At 40.2% G+C, this 19,931-nt stretch overlaps 1 protein-coding gene across 1 annotated transcript in view; it reads right to left on the reverse strand.

Annotated features, from left to right (window-relative positions):
* Positions 1-19,931, reverse strand: part of Lrp6 (LDL receptor related protein 6) — a 128,520-nt gene that overhangs the window by 76,812 nt on the left and 31,777 nt on the right. Inside the window, exon 3 of the mRNA XM_031383631.1 lies at positions 7,303-7,500. Coding sequence (XP_031239491.1) covers positions 7,303-7,500 — 198 coding nt within the window. The remainder of the gene's footprint in view (positions 1-7,302; positions 7,501-19,931) is intronic.

Here is a 19,931-nt window from a genome sequence, read left to right on the forward strand (position 1 = left end):
GGGGGGGGGGGGAGCATCTAGATTAGTTTAGAGGATCAAAATAGAGTAATACTGCTCAGGTGTTGTGCCTTTAAAGCATGTTAAATAAATAATATTCCAGTCTCAATTATTTGGGAGCTAGCTGGGTAAGAGGAACACTGTGACACACGTATTATAAAGCCCCTAACAGTTAAATACAAGCTCTCCATAAGAAATATACTTTAGACACAAGACACCAAAAGGTTAAAAGTAAAAGTTCCACAAATACTGACTGTACCAGAAATGGAGCAGTGCAAACAGAACACACTAAGCAAGAAAGATGATAAAGCACCGGACACAGACATTTTGTGGGAAAGGATCAAATGCCAAGAACACACAGCTACAAACAACCTGAGCACTGACAGTATGGAAAGGAAGAGTGAAGTGGCGCCTAGCACTCCATTCTCTAGAACACCTGAGCACTTGTGCCGTGTGTTAACTTATATCATCTATAGAACACTCCAAAGAGACACATGTTCTCAGTACACAGGGCATATTTGGAAGGTTGGGCCACGGGCACGTCTGCCTTTTGTTTTCCTGAAGTCCTGAGAACTGAATTCAGGGCCTTGCGTATGTGAAGCCAGAGCTCTCTACCACTGTGCTATATCCAAACTCCACATGCCAGCTCATCAAAAAGCTGAAATCTCAGGGGCCTGGCTCAGAAATGCAATGCTTGTTAATATTCCTTGCTAACATAGGACCTGTATTCAATCTCCAGCCCTAAAATACATGCATACATACTAATGCATGTTTTGCCCAGTGACAGGTTTATACTACCAATATTACAGGAAAAGAGAACTGTGAGCCAGCTGGAACTATGTGGTGAGACCTGCCTTACCAGTCTCACCAATAAATACTTACCAATAAATACTAAAGCTATAAAAAGTATTAAACAAAGTTATACTGTAGAAACTAAAACCCCGGACTGGAGACAGCTCATCAGTTAGGAAGACTCACTGCTCTAAAAAGGTCCTGGTTCACTGTCTAGAACCTCACAGTGGCTCACAACAATCCAGGTCCACAGGAAACAAGTACACACAAGGTACACACACACATTCAGGCAAAACACTCACTCAGAAAATAAACAAATCTGTTTACAAAAGAAATAAAAATGGATAAAGAGCCAAGAAATTAAATTTATTTTTCAACTTTTCATTGTCTAACTTCTTCCTCATATTCTTCTAAATAAGCAGAGTGTCACAATGTACAATGTCTCATATCTATAATTATAGCACTCTAGGGGCTAAGGCAGAAACGTTACTCCAAATCTGAAGCCTGCATAATGAGAACCAGCTCAAAATATGAAAAACAAACAAAAAAGCAATCATTCAAAGAAGAGATCACAAGGTAAGTAAAATATTGAGCTAAAACAAAATACAAATACAATGCATAAAAAATTATGAGTATCCACCACGGCGGTTAAGTGAGGTAAATGCCTCTATTAGGAGACGAGTGGCAAATCCCTCTCTCTTCAACCTGCCTCAACCTGAAGAAACTAGAAAAGGAAGAGCAGGCTAGTGCAGAAATAAGCGCGGAAAGACAATAAAAACATCAGGGGAGAAATCAATGAAACAGAGAAGATAGATCAATAACAAAAAGCTGACTCCTTGAAAAGATTAACAAAACTGCAACTAATTAGCTATAGTAGGCAAAGGCAAAAAAGAAAAAAAGAAAAGGCAGAAAATGTGAAACTAACTGAAAAAAAAAAAAGCCATGACTATAAGGGGAGCACCATTCCCACACTCACGGAGCATCATTCCCACACTTATAGAAATCAGAACAGGGAATTATAAGGAGCAACCATAAACAACTCTGTTCCAACAAATTCGTCAACTTATAGGAAATGGAAACCTTCCTAAAAAGAAACCAATTACTAAAACAGATTGATGGAGGAGGACAGCAGAGCTGCACACACAAACCTGTCACTTAAAGTATCCCTAAGAAGAAACAGCCAGGCCCAGACAACATCACAGACTAAATCTACCAGACACATTTACAACAAGCAACAAGCTAACAAAGGAACACACTCTGTGAGGACATAAGAGGAAAGAAGACATTGCTCACTCTTAGAAGCTGGTTCTAAATTAGTAACAAAATCACAAAGATATCAGAAAAAAAACTAAATACTAATATTCTTCATGGATAAGGTCATAAAAATCCTCAACAGAACAGCATCTAGAAAGAATTATAAGCCACCATTAAGTAGAGTTTATCTTAGAAATACAAGCTAGGTTCAACAATTTAAAGAAACAATTAGTGCAATTAACAATGTTTATTTAAAAAGTTATTTCTATAAATGTAAAGTAAATAGGCAGGATCCATAATCATCTATGACTTAAAATTAAGTCAATAAACCAGGAGTAAAGAAAACTTCTTTAACCTGATAAAAGTACTTTACAACAAAATCTACACTTAACATTCCACTATGGTAATCTGGCAATAAATGCTGGTCCCAGAAAAGCAAGAGAAGATGGATGTCTTCTAGTCTGACTGTATCACAGGACATAGGCAATGAAATCAATCAGAAGACCACACCCAGTCAACAAGGGGAAGCAGTACTGCATTATTCACAGATGACATGATTCTGTACACAGAATACACTGAGATGTTTTTTGCCAATCTTCCCAAACCAAGTAAATTCAACAAGATCTAAGATAAATGATTCATAAACAAAAGTAATTTATATTTCTGCATATAAGCAATGAAAAATAAACGTTTTAATTTTGTTACTAAAAGTAATGGCTAGAAATAAAAGTATTTGCCTCACATATGTAAGGTCCTTGGTTCAATCTCCAGCATTATAAAAATAAAGAAAATAAAGAGGGACTGTCACCAATGTAACTCAATGGCTAAAGGTCCTTCCTAGGCCAAGCCTGACACCCCGAGTTTGGTCTCCTTGACTGACATAAAAGTAAAAAGATAGAACTGATTCCCAAAATTGTCCTCTGATCAACGCACACATAGAAATATTAAAGTTCTTTAACTATAAGTAATAACATGAGGGCTAAGGATATAGAGTTGAGGGGTATAGCATGCATGCCTAGCAGGCAGGAGGCCCTGGCTTCAGTCTCCAGCCTCTTACTATACAGTGAGACCCTAGACTCAATCCCCAGCATGTTAAGTAAAATAATTATATCGTAATACACAGATAGGCAGCACTGAATTACTTTTTATAGTATACATTTAAAATTCTATCAGGGACACATTTTAAAAAAGAGTTTAAGAGCTAACCTATACATAAACACACACACACAAAATCAAAACTAACCATACATCTGATCTAAATGTAAGAATTAAACTAATATAACTCTTGGAAGTTTCTCTGATAGAGGAAAAGTATTTATCACTTTGCACCAGGTGAAGATTCCTAGAAGCACCAAAAGCAATTTAATAAGAGTAAAAACTGATAAATTGCACAAATTATACATAATGAAAACTTTAATATTTGTTTCAAAATATGCCATTAAAAAAATGAAGAGTAAGCTTGTAGTGACAGAAAACATTCCTAAGTCATATGTCCAATGATGAAATCTTACATTAAAATCAAAAAAAGAAAAAGACTTACTACCCAATAACAAAACCAATGAGTAAACCATTATTAAAACCGACAGAATGAGGGCCATCAAGGTGGCTGAGCAGATGAGGGCCCTGGCTGTCAGCACCTGATCACTGGGGCCCACGTGGAGCAACGAGACATCTGACTACTAAAGTTACCCTCTGACCTCTACATGTCAATCACGGCATACGCCTCCCATGCCAACCATCATGAGGACAATAATCAAAATTAGGAATTTTTTAATTGAGAGAATGTTTCAAAATAATTATCTAATTGGGCCACATGAGAAAAATCTAAGCTATCCATTGAGCCCAAAATGATTATTGGTTGGTCAGAAGTAAGGAAAGTTAGTAAATCTGTAGGAAAATGAGAGGAAATACACAACAGCATCAAATGTAGCAAACTCGGGTACTTGAGTTATTATTTTCCTCCTGGTTATAAAAGGAATACATATTTGTTCTCTATAAAAAAATTTAGAAACATAAAAATATAAAGGTTATTTTTCTAATCTTTTTATTACATATATTTGTATATCATACAAATTTGTAAATATATATACCAATACAAGCAATCAATTATCAGTAAATGAAAAAACTGGTTTTTGTTTTTAAAATAGGTGAGACAAAATAGATTAATGTATAAACCAATGCGATTTGAAATTATAATTGGTAAACCGGGTAAGGCTAAATCAGAGTCTGCAGCAGGAAGAGGAAAGAGTTAAGTAAGAATGAGAAACCACCAAGGCATGTAGTGCTTGAGAGGTCACAGACAGAAAGTGAGACTCTCTGATGGCAACAGCAACACCAAACCAAACAGTACAGAGTGTCCATGCAATGACAAGAGCACAGAGCATTACTCCATCCTAATCCCTGAGCCCTAACAGGGATATCTAGACTGGGCCTCCCAGTCTGTTGTACCTAATGGTTTGTTTCCTAAACAAAAACTGTTATTTGGAAAGATCCTCCCAGCTTTTGGTTATCTGCAGCTGTTTCACTTTCTTACTCGCTTTTGCAGTTTTGATGGACACAAGACGCTACGGTTTTGGGGTTTTTTGTTTTGGTTTGGTTTGTTTGTTTAGTCGGTTTTTTGCTTGTTCCTTGTTTTTTGTTTGTTTGTTTGTTTGTTTTCTTTTGCTTTTTAGCATTTTTCACCTTTTACATAGTTTAGGGATTTTCCCTATTTTCTAACTGAAGTTCCCTCATCTATATATCAAGTCACCTCTCTTTTACTTGTAACATTATACCTTTGGCTTTCCTGAATTTGATTATAATCTCTTGCAGACTCCCTGGCTGCTCAAGCACTTGTCTGCCTTTCTACAAAGCCTGGGGCTCTCAGCCACGGGCGCATTCCCACTCTCTCTGTCCCTGTCCCTGTCCCACGGGCGCATTCCCATTCTCTCTGTCCCTGTCCCTGTCCCACAGGCGCATTCCCACTCTCTCTGTCTCTGTCCCTGTCCCACGGGCGCATTCCCACTCCCTCTGTCCCTGTCCCTGTCCCACGGGCGCATTCCCATTCTCTCTGTCCCTGTCCCACGGGCGCATTCCCACTCTCTCTGTCCCTGTCCCTGTCCCATGGGCGCATTCCCACTCTCTCTGTCCCTGTCCCACGGGCGCATTCCCACTCTCTCTGCCCCTGCCCTGTTTGGTGTCTGCACTGCCATTCACACTTCAGTCTTTGTTCCTTCTAACCTGCAGATCTGATAATATCCCTTCTGCTGTCTCAAGCTTCCAGTTTTGTTTTGTTTTGGTTTGGTTGCCTTTTGGTCAAATTTGCCTTTAAATTCCCTAGTGAATTTTTCATCTCAGGAATTGTTCATTTCAGTTGCAGAATTTTTTTGCTTTTTTTATTTTACTTTTTTGAAACATCTTCCTGTAGTTCTCTTACTGAATGTCACAGTGTCACTGAAACACTCTGAAAGTCTGTTTCTGAGATATCCTATCAAAAAGTTACATTTTTCCTCCTTTTAACTTCTACCAAACTTTCTGTTACTCACTCGTATGCCATTGATCATCTAAGGTAGGTTTTGTTGTTTGGTTGGTATTTTGTTTTTGTTTTTTGCTTATTTGTTTTTTACTAAAGTGATTTTTCTTTTATTTATATTTTTTTCTAAATTTTAAAATAATCTTATTTCAGAACTTTTCTAATGTTACACTTTCCTTCACAAGTTATAATTCTCATTGACTTTTGGCCATATTTAAAAGCGGTTTGCCGCCTTCTGTGGTGAAGTTTTCTGGAATACTTTATTTGTATGAATTTTTCCTTTGCATTAACTTTAAATGGCATTTCATCTGATACTTTTCTGATTCTCCTTTGTCAAATTATTTTCCCTAAACTTATAAGAAGAAAGCATTTAAGATATTTAAGGTAGTTCTAACTTCACAAACAAATGCAGGCCTCTTGTTCCTGTGATGCTCAGAACTATGACAGCTTGGGTTCTGAAAACACTAGCTGTGCCTGCACTGCCGTTCACACTTCTAGGAAATTCTTTCCTTCTCGTCATTTCTCCCTGTTCCACTGTCCCCTCCTATGCAGTTGTGAGTCAGTTCTCCTATGCATTCTATTAAGTGTGGTACCCTAGCTTGAGTAAAAGGTCTGACATCACCGTTTTCAAAGAGTTATTTAAACTGGGGTTAAACTGCTAACTCCACCTGTCCTTTCTGCGGATGTGACCCTTGCTGGATATTGGAGTGAGTAGCCACTAATGTTCCATATTTCCTGTCAGTCTTTTTGAGGGGCTCAAGGCAGGGCTTCTCTGTGTAGCCCTGGCAGTCCTGGCACTCACTCTGTAGAGCAGGCTGACCTTGAGCTCAGTGTCACTGTCCCTCAGGCCTGAGGCTGCTCTGGAGCCCTACTTTTAAGTCCTACGAGATACCATGTCACCTCTCTGCTCACCCCTGCACAGACAGTGATGCCACACCACTACCTCCCTGGTGGCCTCAAATTCGCAGCGATCTAACTGCCTCTGTGTCCTAAGTGCTGGGATTAAAGGTGTGCATCCGGACAGACAGCTTGGCTCTCTCTTTAAACAGAGCCTCACTAAATCTGCATGTTCAAAACACTGTGACAACACATGAGAAATCTAACTGCATACGGGTAGGAAGGCTGAGCACATTTGTATATGTATGCTGGGGCATGCAGCCGTGTGCGTGCGTGCGTGCGTGCGTGCGTGCGTGCGTGCGTGCGTGCGTGCGTGCGTGCGTGTGTGTGACCCTCCTTTTTGATTGGCTGGATTGGCTTGCCAGGAAGCCCCTAGGGTCATCCTGTTTCTGCTTCGCAGACCTAGGATTCCAGGACTGCAGTGGCACACCTACTTTCTGTGGGGACAGAAGGATCTGAACACTGGTCCTCATGTTTGCACAGCAAGCGCTTTACCAGCTCAGGAAACACGGAAGGAGTCTTTAAAGGACCAAATTAAAAGCCTATTCCAATTCCCTTTGACAAAAAAATATACACTAAGTTCTTAAAAACAAACAATCAAGGCCAGCGGTTTGCTTTGGTTGATATAAAAAGCATGGCAGGGCTGGAGGTGCTCAGCAATTAGGAGCACTTGTTGTGCATTCACATTAAATGGAGCCCAGATCCCAGAATCATGTAAAAGAGAAGTGTCCTATAAATGGCTGTGACTCTTGTTCTGAGGGATCCCATCTTCTGGCCTCCAAACCCACAGGCACACATGTGCACATACACTCATGCAAACATATACATAAAATTTTACAAGGCAATCTTACCGATTTGTTCCATCCAGGTTTGATTTATGGATGAAATTAAGTTTTGCATCTGCCCAATAAAGCTTCCGCTCCTCATAATCCAGAGTCAGTCCATTTGGCCAGTAAATTTCAGTGTTTATTATAACAAAGCGACTTGACCCATCCATTCCAGCACGTTCTATCTTTGGCACTTCTCCCCAGTCTGTCCAGTACATGAACCTAAAAATCATTAAAAAAGAAAAATTAAAGCCATGACATAAATAACCACAAAATATTTTTTAATTATTGCTATTAAATAAAACTCTCTCAGAAACAAGAAACTGAAAACAAACCCTAGACATTTTTGCCAAAATTTAATAATCTAATACTTGAAACCAATAAAGGAATGAGTCAGACAAGTAACACAAGAAATGCAAAAGACAGAGATCAAAGTTTATCTGAAAAAAGGGCATTTCCATTGTCCCAGCATATAACCCACATATTACTTATTAATAACAAAGAGATGACAACTCTCACTACAGTAAGTCTGGAGGGCAATACTATAATACTAAAAACAAGCTGTCTATGGCGGCAGCATCAATAAGAGATAGAACTGGCATGATAAACCTCTCACTGTGCGGTACTGGAAAAAGCAAGACATGGTTTATGTAGTTTTACACCCCTCTCCTTCCCAGCTACATAGAATGCCTAGCCTCAATAAAAATCACACATAAAAGAGCTCAAATTGAGAGACACTACTAATATTTTCCCTGATATAAAAGAAAACTGTGCTATGCATCAATTAACAGCACATCTTTTGAAAGCTAACACAGGTACTATGACCTTTAAAGAAAGGGGCATTCAGGCTAGGAAGATGACTCATCAGGTAAAGGTATTTGAGACCAAGTGTGACAACCTGAATTTTAGCCCCAGAACCCACATGGCAGGAGACTAACTGCCATAAACTGTCTCTGAACCTCACGAGGACTACAGCATTTTTATACCCCATACACACACAATAAATGTTTAAGTATGAGACAGCCAATAAATATGCTAAAACCCATATAGAATTCAGGTATGGAGTGATAACAGTGAATTGCCTGTGCCTGCATCTCCTGGCACTGTCACTCTTGCTTCAGTGGCCAATCAAAGAAACGATGGTTGGAAACACCTGGCTCACAGGTATCACTTCCAACAAGTCTGCGAAATAAGCATTGTTCCATGCTATATTTCCAAACAAGGAAAGTCAATAAAATTCACTTGGGTGCTCAGTCATACCGCTCGCTAGCTACTGGAGCCTGGCAGAAGTGAGAAGACTGCGAAGGTTTAAAGGAGCACAGAGCAGTGCTTCTGCAGTCTTAATTTACATGGCTGCTTTCATTTCCTTTATACTGCTAGTGTTGTCATCTATGGACAGCATTTTGAGCATCATTATCTAAGGAATGTGCAGCTAAAATCAAGCTGCTTGTGTTTTCACTTTTATATGCAGGTTTGTGTTTGATTTTATTTCTACAGTGTTTAAATGATTACGATGTGGTCTCCAATGTGACCGTGCTTGCCTTGTGCTCACCGCAACAGAGACTATATACTCAAAATCATGGTGTAATTCCTGCTGACATCACAGGCAGGCATGCACCACCACACTAGGTTCTTTCTTTCTGCTTGTACTTTTCTTTGAGACTGTCTCATGCAGGCTGACCCCAAGCTAACTTTGTAGCTAGGGATGACCTTAAACACCTAATTAATTCTCTAGCTTCCACCTCACATATACTGGGATTACTGACCTGGCTACTAGGCTTGTACTCTGTTTGTTCTGTTATGCTTATACTTTGATACACACACCAAACATAAGTTAGGTCGATTATTCCAGCTGACATAAAAATTAAAATCAGTTATTATAAATTCTGTTGTTCCAGACTGCTTCCTTGAATCTCCTACCTCTCCACCTTCCACCACCACATTGTTTTAATGGATCAATTCATTATGTCATAGCTGTTATGAGTTGGTCAACTCTGAACACTGTAACATCAGTGACCAAACCTTCAACACATGAGCCTTTTAAAGAACCCTTTATATCCGAACTATAGCAAGTAATAAGCTAGGTAAAAAGATATTTGAACTCATCAACATGATAAAGAATTTTACTCAGAATACATAATAGATTTTTACAAATCAATATGAAGGCAATCAATAACACTTTAAGTAGGAGCCAAGGATGTCTAGCTCAGTGGCAGAGCACCTTCCGAGCACTTAAGTCTTAAGTGTAAAGCCCAGGGCTGCTAAAAAGGGGTAGGGATGGACTCTGACAGTCATTTCATCAGATATTCAAACAGTTAATCCAGCTTGAAAACAAGAATAACCATAATACTTTAAGTTTTGGGAACTATGTGGTGAGGAGGTAATATAAAGTAGTGTGGCCACTTCAATAAAACACAATTCAGTTCTGGGTTTAATTGGTTTTATTTGTTTTTTGTTTTGTTTTGTTTTGGTTAACCTGGACTTGTCAGATAACCCAGCAATTTCTCTCTACCCAAGAGATAAGAAATACTATGTTCATGTACAGACATTTGTATCAATATTACTAATAACAAGAAAAAAATAGAAACTTACAAATCTTTCATTAATAGATGAAATGATAAAAATAAAATTTCCTACCTTCATACAACAGAATAATATTCATCAATGGGAAGAAACTACATGGAGGAGTATGTGATAAGTCTTCAAAAATAGTATCAAAAAGAAGAAGAAGCTAGACAAAACATGCTGTCTTATTCCATCCAAATTAACAGTCGATTAAAATCAAATACACAAATAAAGGAGCCAGCAGCTGCTGAGGCAGTGAGAGCAAGTTCCTCTGCAGATGATGGGAATGCTCCAAACCTGATGGCATTCGGTCAGTTAGCGGGAACTATGAAAGGCAGTGGGTGGGAGGCAGCATGTTATAGAACTTCTTCTCCCAAGGAGCAGACCCAACAAGGCCACGAGGGATGCTGCGATTATGCCGTACAGGAAAGAGTAAGAGACCCACGACCACTTTGTGAACTAAATTCAAGCCACAAGACTGAAAATTACATGGTCAAATCCTCTGAAGATTCTAAGAATCCTTTATAATATCACTGAACATAAGTATCAAAAACATACTGTGAACACAGAGAAAAGTGGTTGCAATTCTATTTAAACTAATTTATAGTACGGAAGACCAAAGTTGATCTTCTGAGAAAAAAGTAAGAGGGTGCTGATGAAAGAAAGCAAAGAAACAGCAGCATGTCCTATGGTTTGGCTAAGCCTCTGGGTGGAAACAATGCGTTAAAGAAGGGAGGCATCAGTATGTCCCAGAATCAACACAGCTGTAAGAGAGGGGATCTGCCTACTACTGTGGAAGACATGCTAACAGGAGTTGTCATTTTCAGTTACCAGGAAAGACAGTGTGGCCTAATGAACAGAAGATTTGCCACCTCCTACAGTGACCCTGAGCAACCACTCAGAAGCCCTCCTAGCACAGGGCTCTTTCTCACTCCAGGGAGTAGTAGCTCTCCACTGGGTTCCTGCCTGGGCAAGGTCCTTCGCATCATCTAGCTCTGGTCCGCTGGTTTCCCGCCGGAGTCTTTGGCTTCCACACATGCACAGGTCACCTTACTATGATGTGGCCACTTCCCTCAACATACTACCTTTTTTGCAGTTTTCTCACACATTTAAGTTTTCTAGACTTTTCTGAATAAGAAAAGGTAGAAAAGTAAATGTTTTTCACTTCTTGAAGTAACCGAAGTATTCCATTTTCTGAAGTTTATGTCTCCCCACATGATGATTCTCTTAATATTTTATTTTGAGGGGTCTGTGTGCACATCTATGTGTAGGCACTGTATGTGGTGCCCATGGAGGGCCAGACCCTCTAATCCCCTGGACCTGGAGTTACAGGAAGCCGTGACCCACCTGACATGGGTGCTGGAAACCAAACTTGGATCTTCAGCAAGAATATATGTGCTCTTAACCCAGCACCCCCTACATGGCAATTCTTAACAATCTATTGATTATACAATAGTTTCTATCTGAAAGATTTACCCCAAAAAAAAAGTAACATTTAAAGAATGGGTTGGCAGAAAAGGTGAGTAGAGATTCACAATGAATTTGAGAGTTTGTGGCAGGATATCATTACCAATTTGACATGCTAATTTATAATCAAATGCCACACTTTCAGTAAAGATCTTAATGTTATTCTGGATTCTAGAGTTCTTCTCCTTTATATATTTCAGAAAGGCAGTTGAAGTCCCACCACCTGGGTTGAGCCTCAGAGGAAAAAACATTCCAGGAAGAGGGACCACATTGGGGAACAAATATGTATACACAGGAACTCCAGAGCATAGATTCTGTTATCACTACAGCCTAAAACAAAAGGGCTGAGATAAGGACAAAGTGGTCAAATCATCAACAAAACTGTCTCGGAACTCAGATGCCTAAACTTGATTTTTTTTTTTTTTTTGTTTTTTGTTTTTCGAGACAGGGTTTTCTCTGTGTAGCCCTGGCTGTCCTGGAACTCATTCTGTAGACCAGGCTGGCCTCAAACTCAGAAATCCGCCTGCCTCTGCCTCCCAAGTGCTGGGGTTAAAGGCGTGCACCACCACCGCCCGGTGTGAACTTGGTTTTTTAACGGGGAGAGGGGTAAATTTCCATGAGGTTTAAACAGGGTCTCTCCTCCACTGCTGAGCACACTAGGCTACTTGGCCACTTCAGCTTTACATGGCTTCTGAGAATCCAAACTACCGAGACATCTCTCTAGCCCCAACTTGTCTTCTCAAGACGCTGAGAAACATTAATGAATTTGGCTGACTTGCATTTTATACACATGAGCACAGCAGCTAATTCCACTTAGAGAATAAACCCACAGACAGATATCACTTAGGGATCCACTCTAATTTCCATATGAAAATGATGGGAGAATAGGGAAACTGTGGACAGCTGAGCAACAGAAACACTCACTTAAACAGAGCCCACCTTTCCAGAACCACCTCTCACTGTTTCAGGCCTTAAATCCTCATGACAACAGTAACAAATGTCTTCCTCTCACTGGTGACTTCTTGCGGTACTCCATTCACAAAGACAGAAGCCCAGCTCAGCCAAAAGCGCTAGGCAGTATCTTGGGCCGTTTCTCCCTGACCCTACACTAAACATAATGATTAAATATTCCCAAAAGACATAATATAGTTCCTTACTTCTACATTCTACCATATACCATCTTATCATCTCCTAACTTAAAATGCTAGCAAGCACATTAACAATCCAAGGGTTGCATCTATAACAGTAATGTCCTACCATGCTAGTCACTCCACAATAAATAATCACAATTTAAAACAGAATGCATGAAGGAGCTATTGTAGGAACTAAATGCAGGCATCACAAGCTTACACAAGCTTACACTACAACCTCACCATCCTGGCATCTCTGTCTGGCTGGCTTGAGCTTTTTGGGGGTGGGGCATAACCTATGCATGCTGTCACACTCCTGTGTGCTCGTGTGTGCAGCTGCCTTCAGTGTCTTCAGAGAAAGTACCTTTAAGCCATCCACTGCCACTGGCTCTCACAATCTTTCCACCCAGCCTAATCTTAAATTCACACAAATAAAGGTAACACGCGCATCCTAATCTATGTAATAGACCTGCTACTAATCTAACTTTGGTAAGTTTTTTAAACTATCTAAGCTTTGATTTTGTCACCTGTGTAAGTAGTAGCCAGATCCTGACCTGCTTTAATTTTTCCTTAACGTCTTAATAAAATGAAGGGACCAAGTTGATTGTTCTTAAGACCTGACTTATTTACAAGTTTGTTTAATTGTGTCATCTCCTTTTATATTCACTATTATATCTCAATCATCCTTCCAATATCAGACAGGGAAAAAACACAAGCAAGATTCCAGCTGTAGCAAAGCCATGCACAAACCCCAGGAGCATTCCTTTTCACTCACAAAATGTTGTCAGAGATACTTGACACTGGACAGGGAGGAACCAGCCAGCAACTAAACTACTTCCCTGTAGTTAATCCTTCATTTTATGAGGTAGATCCACATCTTGAAAGAACAGAAACAGAACACCAGATATTTGCTTTCCAATCCTCCCCTGCAATCAGTGCACAGGACCGAGTCAGTCACTGCCAATCAGAGAGATGAACTCAACTTCTGATTGTGATGGCAAACATCTGAATTTAGGCTGAGGCTCAAGGGCCTGGAGCTGGAGGTGAGCCTAAGTCAAACAGCACATTCCAGGCCAGCCTTCGACAAACAGACTTTATTTCAAAAACAGAAAGGAAAATGAAGTGTGACAAGGAGGTGGCAGAGGCCGAGAGAAGGACAGAGCAGAAAGCACCCCAGCACCTCACTCTGTGTGTGAAGTGTGAGGCTGTAGGTGACCTGCACTCACTAATCCTTCTTTAATCCACTTTCTAAAGAGGATCTACAGGAGTTTTAGGGCTATGTGTCATCAGAGTGCCAACAGAGGTGGACATTCTGCTAACAGTACTGCCTGCGAAGAGCCAACACCTGGGTGTGATCTGTAGCAGTGTTCTTAAATAGAGAATCCAAGCCAAGTTCTATTGTTTAGGGAATTCTATAAGTAACCTAACAGCTTTTTTTTAACCTACAATCTTTTCGTGACTAAACTAAAAAAAAATTCCTTTTTATTAAAACTATGAATGCTAACACACACTCTTAATTAAACCCAAAGCCATCCCAACAATCCCTTTAGAGTTTCCTGCTTCTAACAAAGGGAACTTTCATGCCACACAGTTCTTCCCACAATCATGGCCAGCAGCAGCACTGTCAGCCAATGGCAACCTGACTTCCCTTGCTGTGTAGGTACCAAGATAGTATCTTGATGAAAAGTAATGAGGGGGCAAAGGACAGATCAAAAGAGCAAGCTAGCACTAACATGACACTTGCATCACCATAATCAGGGGACAACGGAGCTGAGAAACCCATGAGCAGCCGGCATGACCCACACACTCATCACCACAAAGCTAGTACGCAGCCGCATTTTGGAAAGCTGCAGTACAGCTATGAGATAGCCACTTTAATTCTTGGATACTTAAAAACTAAAATGTTTATGAGTAAGCTCTCTTTAGCATGTTTTACTCCCTGCCTCCTAACACATAAAATAACAAACAGCTACAGCAAGTAAGTGCCTGCACACGAATTCTCATCCTTGGCAACTTACTAAAAACAGCACTGACCTGGACTCTTCCACCAGATATTCCGATTTAATTTTGTCCTGAGCTGGAGCCAGGAATCAATGTATTCTTTTTGAATTATTTTTCTTAGAATACAAAGTACTATGTTTCATTATGGTTTTTCATATAGAACTTGTTTTTGTTGATCCTCTTCCCACACTCACACCCACATACATGCACGAACACACATTAAAAGCTAAGATCTATATGAGACAGAACATATACGGTTCCTTATCTTTCTGAGTCTGTGTTACCTCACTTAATAACTTCCAGATACATCTACTTTTCTTCAAATTTCATACTTTTATTTTTCTTTATGGCTGAATGAAATTCCATTAAGTTTCAACAGAGGCTAGAAAGATGACTCAGTGGGTAGAGCACTTGCCATATAAGCCTAACTACCCATATAAAAGCCAGATGCAGCAGGGCACACTTCCGTAATCCCAGCACATCCCTACCAGAAAATGAGAACCAGAGACAGGAAAATCACTAGAAGCTTGGGGGCCATGTATATGTAGCTGTGTACAACAAGAGGCCCCATCTCAACACATGGAAAGTGAGGACTGACCTCCTCATGCATGCAAGTGCACACAGACACACACAGACAGACAGACAAGAGTTAGTTCCAGACAAGCAGATAAATATGGTGGTCTATACCTGTATTTACAAGCAAGATTCTATCTTAAAATAAAACTAGAAGGAAAGAAGTTCCCACAGAATTCTAACATATTCAGACAAGGCTTTGAGCCAGTAAAGCAGAATGTGATTTTTCTCCACACCTGTTTATCTGTCATGCTCTGGTCTTATAGTGGTGATATTAATGGGCTGAATTGATTAACCAGCTGACTCCAAATGCCTCAGGTGGCCCAAAAGCTCTGTAAATCCACATACCGTACCAAAGAACAAAATCCCTGCCAACACAACTGCTTTCCATTTCTTTGGAATGTCTGAGAATGGGAACTTTAAAACTTCACCACTGCCGGGTGGTGGTGGCACACGCCTTTGATTCCAGCACTTGGGAAGCAGAGGCAGGCAGATTTCTGAGTTCGAGGCCAGCCTGATCTACAGAGTAAGTTCCAGGACAGCCAGGGATACACAGAGAAACCCTATCTCGAAAATAGAAAAAAACAAAAACAAAAACAAAAAAACTTCACCACTTAAAATTTGACTTAAAATATTTAGGGCTAAAAAAAAAAATCTCAAATTTCTCCTGGAACCGTTTAAGATTTTTTTAGTAACTAATTCCTTATAGAGAGAGATTTTAGTTTGTAATTCATCCAATATAGTCTAGTTTGTCTTTGCTAACGAAGCTGGTGTGATAACTACTCTTTAAATTTTGTCTTTATAGAAAATACAGTCAAATGGCAATGTTTCAATTACCCAAAACACATACAACTTACTATAGTCTCCTTGACGTTGTGCTGCTCTGATATCTGGTAACTACCTTTGGCTACACAAAAAGTATGGAGAAGGTCATAAAAATGAGTGTTTTTTTTAATAACTATATGAAATGTGCCCATTCCTGAATAAGTCCAGTCAAGGAAGAGACTAATTTCTTGGACCTGGAGAAATGGCTTACCATTTAAAAGCACTGGCTGTTCTTCAGAAGATCTGCATTCAATTCCCAGAATTTAGATGCTGGCTCACAAGCTTCTGTAGCCCCAATCCCAGGGCCCTGGGCACTGGGCACCAGGAACCATGACCAGGCAGCAAATGTGCACACGTTGCACAAACATACACACAGGCAAAACACCCAACACAAAAAAATAGTATTTTGTAAGGAACCGATTCTTACAAGGCATCAACAACAAAACTGCATTACTCAAAGAGCAACCGAAGCAGGTGTGTTGATGCCCTGTAATCCAAGCAGTCACAAGCTAAAGCTGAAGGATAACAAGTTGAGGCAGCTTGTGCTACACGGAGACCCCGTTCTTTAAAAAAAGACAGACAGACAGGTTTGAATATTTAGATATGTATTTCATTTTGAACACTCACAGCAATCAGGAAATTATTACAGGCCCATGGTGAAAGGCACTCGAGAGAAGTAGAATACACTGGTTAAAGGGGAAGGAGAGCACAGGGTTAGGAGTGCTAGCTACCTGCTCTTAAAGAGGACGTGGCTTCCACTCCCAGCACCCTCAGAGCAGCTCACAGCTATCTATAAGTCCAGTCACAGGGATCTGACATCCAGGCAAAACACTCATACATATAAAAATAAATAAATGAAATCTTTAAAGGGGAATTATGGGATAGGAGAGGACTAACTGCAGTGAGAAAGAGGAGGCTGGGTAGAAGAGGGAAATGGGCCGGCTAACAAGTCACATGGAAACCTACAACAGCAGAAGTTCCTACGACTCATCTCTACACAGACATTAAAAGGGTCAAAGTGGAGTTACCTTGTAACAGAGCAGCGATGCCACTACCACACCAGACAGCACTGGCTACCAAAGGAGAAAGCCTTGTCCCGGAATGGGTTACTTCCTCTGACGTTGTTGACCAGTGAGGTCCCTAAAGACCTCCAAACATTATAGGCTATTGCCAGATCCTGGTTACCTTCCAGACCTGGATGGTGAGACTCTTACTCCTGAAGACACCACACACTCAAGTCATAGAACGTGGAAGAACTAGGCTGAACTCACCTGGGAACTTAATCCCTACTGGCTAGCTCTCACAGAAGCGAAGGTACTGGGCATGCTACCAGAGGAGAAACATAATCAGTGTCACCCAGGTATAACCCTGGGGACTATGACAACAGCCTGTTATGACTAACAAGACAATACATCTGGCAACTGTGGCACAAACATTATGGGAGAAACCAACCACTTTCTACTGGGACCTAGGGCTCTCTCCACAAAACGAAATTCACACTTAGTACCATTATCAGACCAAGAACCTGTGGCTAGAGAGATAGACTCTAAAAGAGAACCTACTATTATTATTCTGCTTAATAGACATGCTAATTAAAATAAAGTCTAACGACCTAGCATTATACCCCATCATTGTGAGCCTATGCGGTTAGACTGCAGTCACTGGGGGGCTCAGCCTGAGTTAGAACTTTCTAAAGTCCCCATGTGCTTACCTGTGGACTGGATCTCACAACACCCACCTGGCTGAGATACTTTTGCTTTGTTCCTGTGTTCCTCTGTGCAACAATGAAATCACCCTGCTTCTAACAGCATCAGAATCAAGTGGGATGAACTGGCAACTTCATCTCTGAGTTTCTTAACCAGTATTAGAATAGCTTGTCAATTTCTAAATTAAATTATGCTGGGTGCCACTGGGCGGTGGTGGCGCACGCTTTTGATCCCAGCACTTGGGAGGCAGAGGCAGGCAAATTTCTGAGTTCGAGGCCAGCCTGGTCTACAGACTGAGTTCCAGGATAGCCAGAGCTATACAGAGAAACCCCGTCTCGCAAAACCAAAAAAAAAAAAAATTATGCTGGGTGTCTGGTTAAGAATGAAAGTGCTAATCAGCATGGAAGAATGACCACATTACCTTGATTACTGCATCTTCCAATCCACCAACCCAGAGTACCTCTTAGTTTATTAGTTTATTTAGGTCTTCTTTGACTTCTTAAGCTCCTCTTCTGCAGAGAGGATCTGCTGCATGTTTCATAGTTACATTTATACATTTATAAGCATTCCATGTTTTATTATAAATTATACTGTTTTAACATTTTAATTTTCAACTGTCCCTTGCTAACTGTATGTATGCATGTGTAAAATGAGGGATAGATGCACATGTGCCACAACACAAGTGCACAGTATAGGTCACAGGACAATTTGGTTAAGTTGTTTCTCTCCTTCTATCTTTACATGAGTTCCAAGTGTCAGTCTGGGCATCAGATGTGTATAGCAGGCACCTTGACCCAACCTCACCAGCCCTCTACCTGCTTTGTATCCAATCTTATAACCTGGGATCTGGTTCAACTCACTTATTACTTCTAGTAAGCACCTGTGTTCAAGGAGTCCAGAAGAGGACATTAGATCCCTTCGAACTAGAATTACAGGCAATTCTGAGTCACCAAACATTGGTGCTGGGAAAGAAATTCTGTTCCTCTGCATAAGCAGCAAAGGCTCTCACAACTGAGCCTCCACTCCATTACTGTAGGTTTTTATTAATACATAATTATGCTTATAAAGGAAACACTTTCCCAAACCGTACTTCTTCGCTTTTCCTCTTCCTCCCCTCTCAGTTTCCTTACAGGACAGACGCCCACTCTTGTACAAATCATAGTTCAATGAGTGCTAATCTTTTTCCTACTGCAAGGTATCACTTATTAAAATCTGTTCTTACAACTTTAGCATGTGGCTTTATCTTTGATAGAATATAATTGTATGCAAGTGTTTATAATACTGAAACTAAAGGGTGAATTTTACTGTGTATAAATTATGACTGTTAAAATTTTAAAGATCTGTTTAAAAAAAACCAAAATTTTCAAACCATCAGCAATAATTTACCTTAGTAATAAGTTAGGTCAAAAAAAATCCCAAGAGTCATGCGCTCCTCTAACATGCTGAAGAGTCACGAGCATTCCTTTCCCAGTTCCTGTTTCTAGGAACGACTAAATGCATGCGCTTTCTCAGAGACACGCAGTGACCAGCAATCTGCTGACCACACCATGTTTTTACACAGCTCCATAATTAAGAATGAGCTCTAGATTTTTTTTTTTTTAAGAATTGAAAAACAAACTCCAGAAACAAAAAAGAAAAACATGTAACAAGGACCGTATGTGGCCTGCCAAAAACTAAAGTATTTACTATTTATGCCTTTATAGAAAACATCTGCTATACGTCTCTAAACCCTGCTACTCAAAGTGTGGTCCTTGAGCCAACAGGCTCAGGAACATCTCCAACTCCATCTGAGCAAAGAATCATTAACAAGAGCACAGAACCAAAGTGTTGCCTTTCCTGATTGTGCTCTATCAGAAACTGCAGTCAGTACATAATATGAAGAAAAGTTTATGAAACTTTTTTTTATTTAACACTAAGGAATATTCCCAAATGCCTATAAAGCAACTGGCAAATTGCTTGATCAATTTAGAAAAACACCAATTAAATCTCCATATGTGACTCTACAAATACAAAGTTACAAGACAGTTCAACATCAAAATAAACTATTTAAAATTATCCTTCCAGATAATTTGGAAATATCACATGCCCATATGGAAGAAAAAACAATGATAAAGACTCTTAAGTTTCTCAGAAGTGCCCATTTCACTCAAGCCTTCACCTTGCCAGGGAGGTGTCCTATCACAAGTTTTTTTTATCAGAACCTCCAAGAAAGGCTTGTGAGTGATCAGATTACCAGTCCTGACACAAACCAAGTGCTTAATTAAAAAGCAGGTACATGCTGGCCAGTGGTGGCACACACCTTTAATCCCAACACTTCAGAGGCAGAGGCAGGCAGATTTCTGAGATGGAGGCCAGCCTGGTCTACAGAGTGAGTTCCAGGACAGCC

Source organism: Mastomys coucha, unplaced genomic scaffold, assembly GCF_008632895.1.
Source record: "Mastomys coucha isolate ucsf_1 unplaced genomic scaffold, UCSF_Mcou_1 pScaffold20, whole genome shotgun sequence".
Taxonomy (NCBI): domain Eukaryota; kingdom Metazoa; phylum Chordata; class Mammalia; order Rodentia; family Muridae; genus Mastomys; species Mastomys coucha.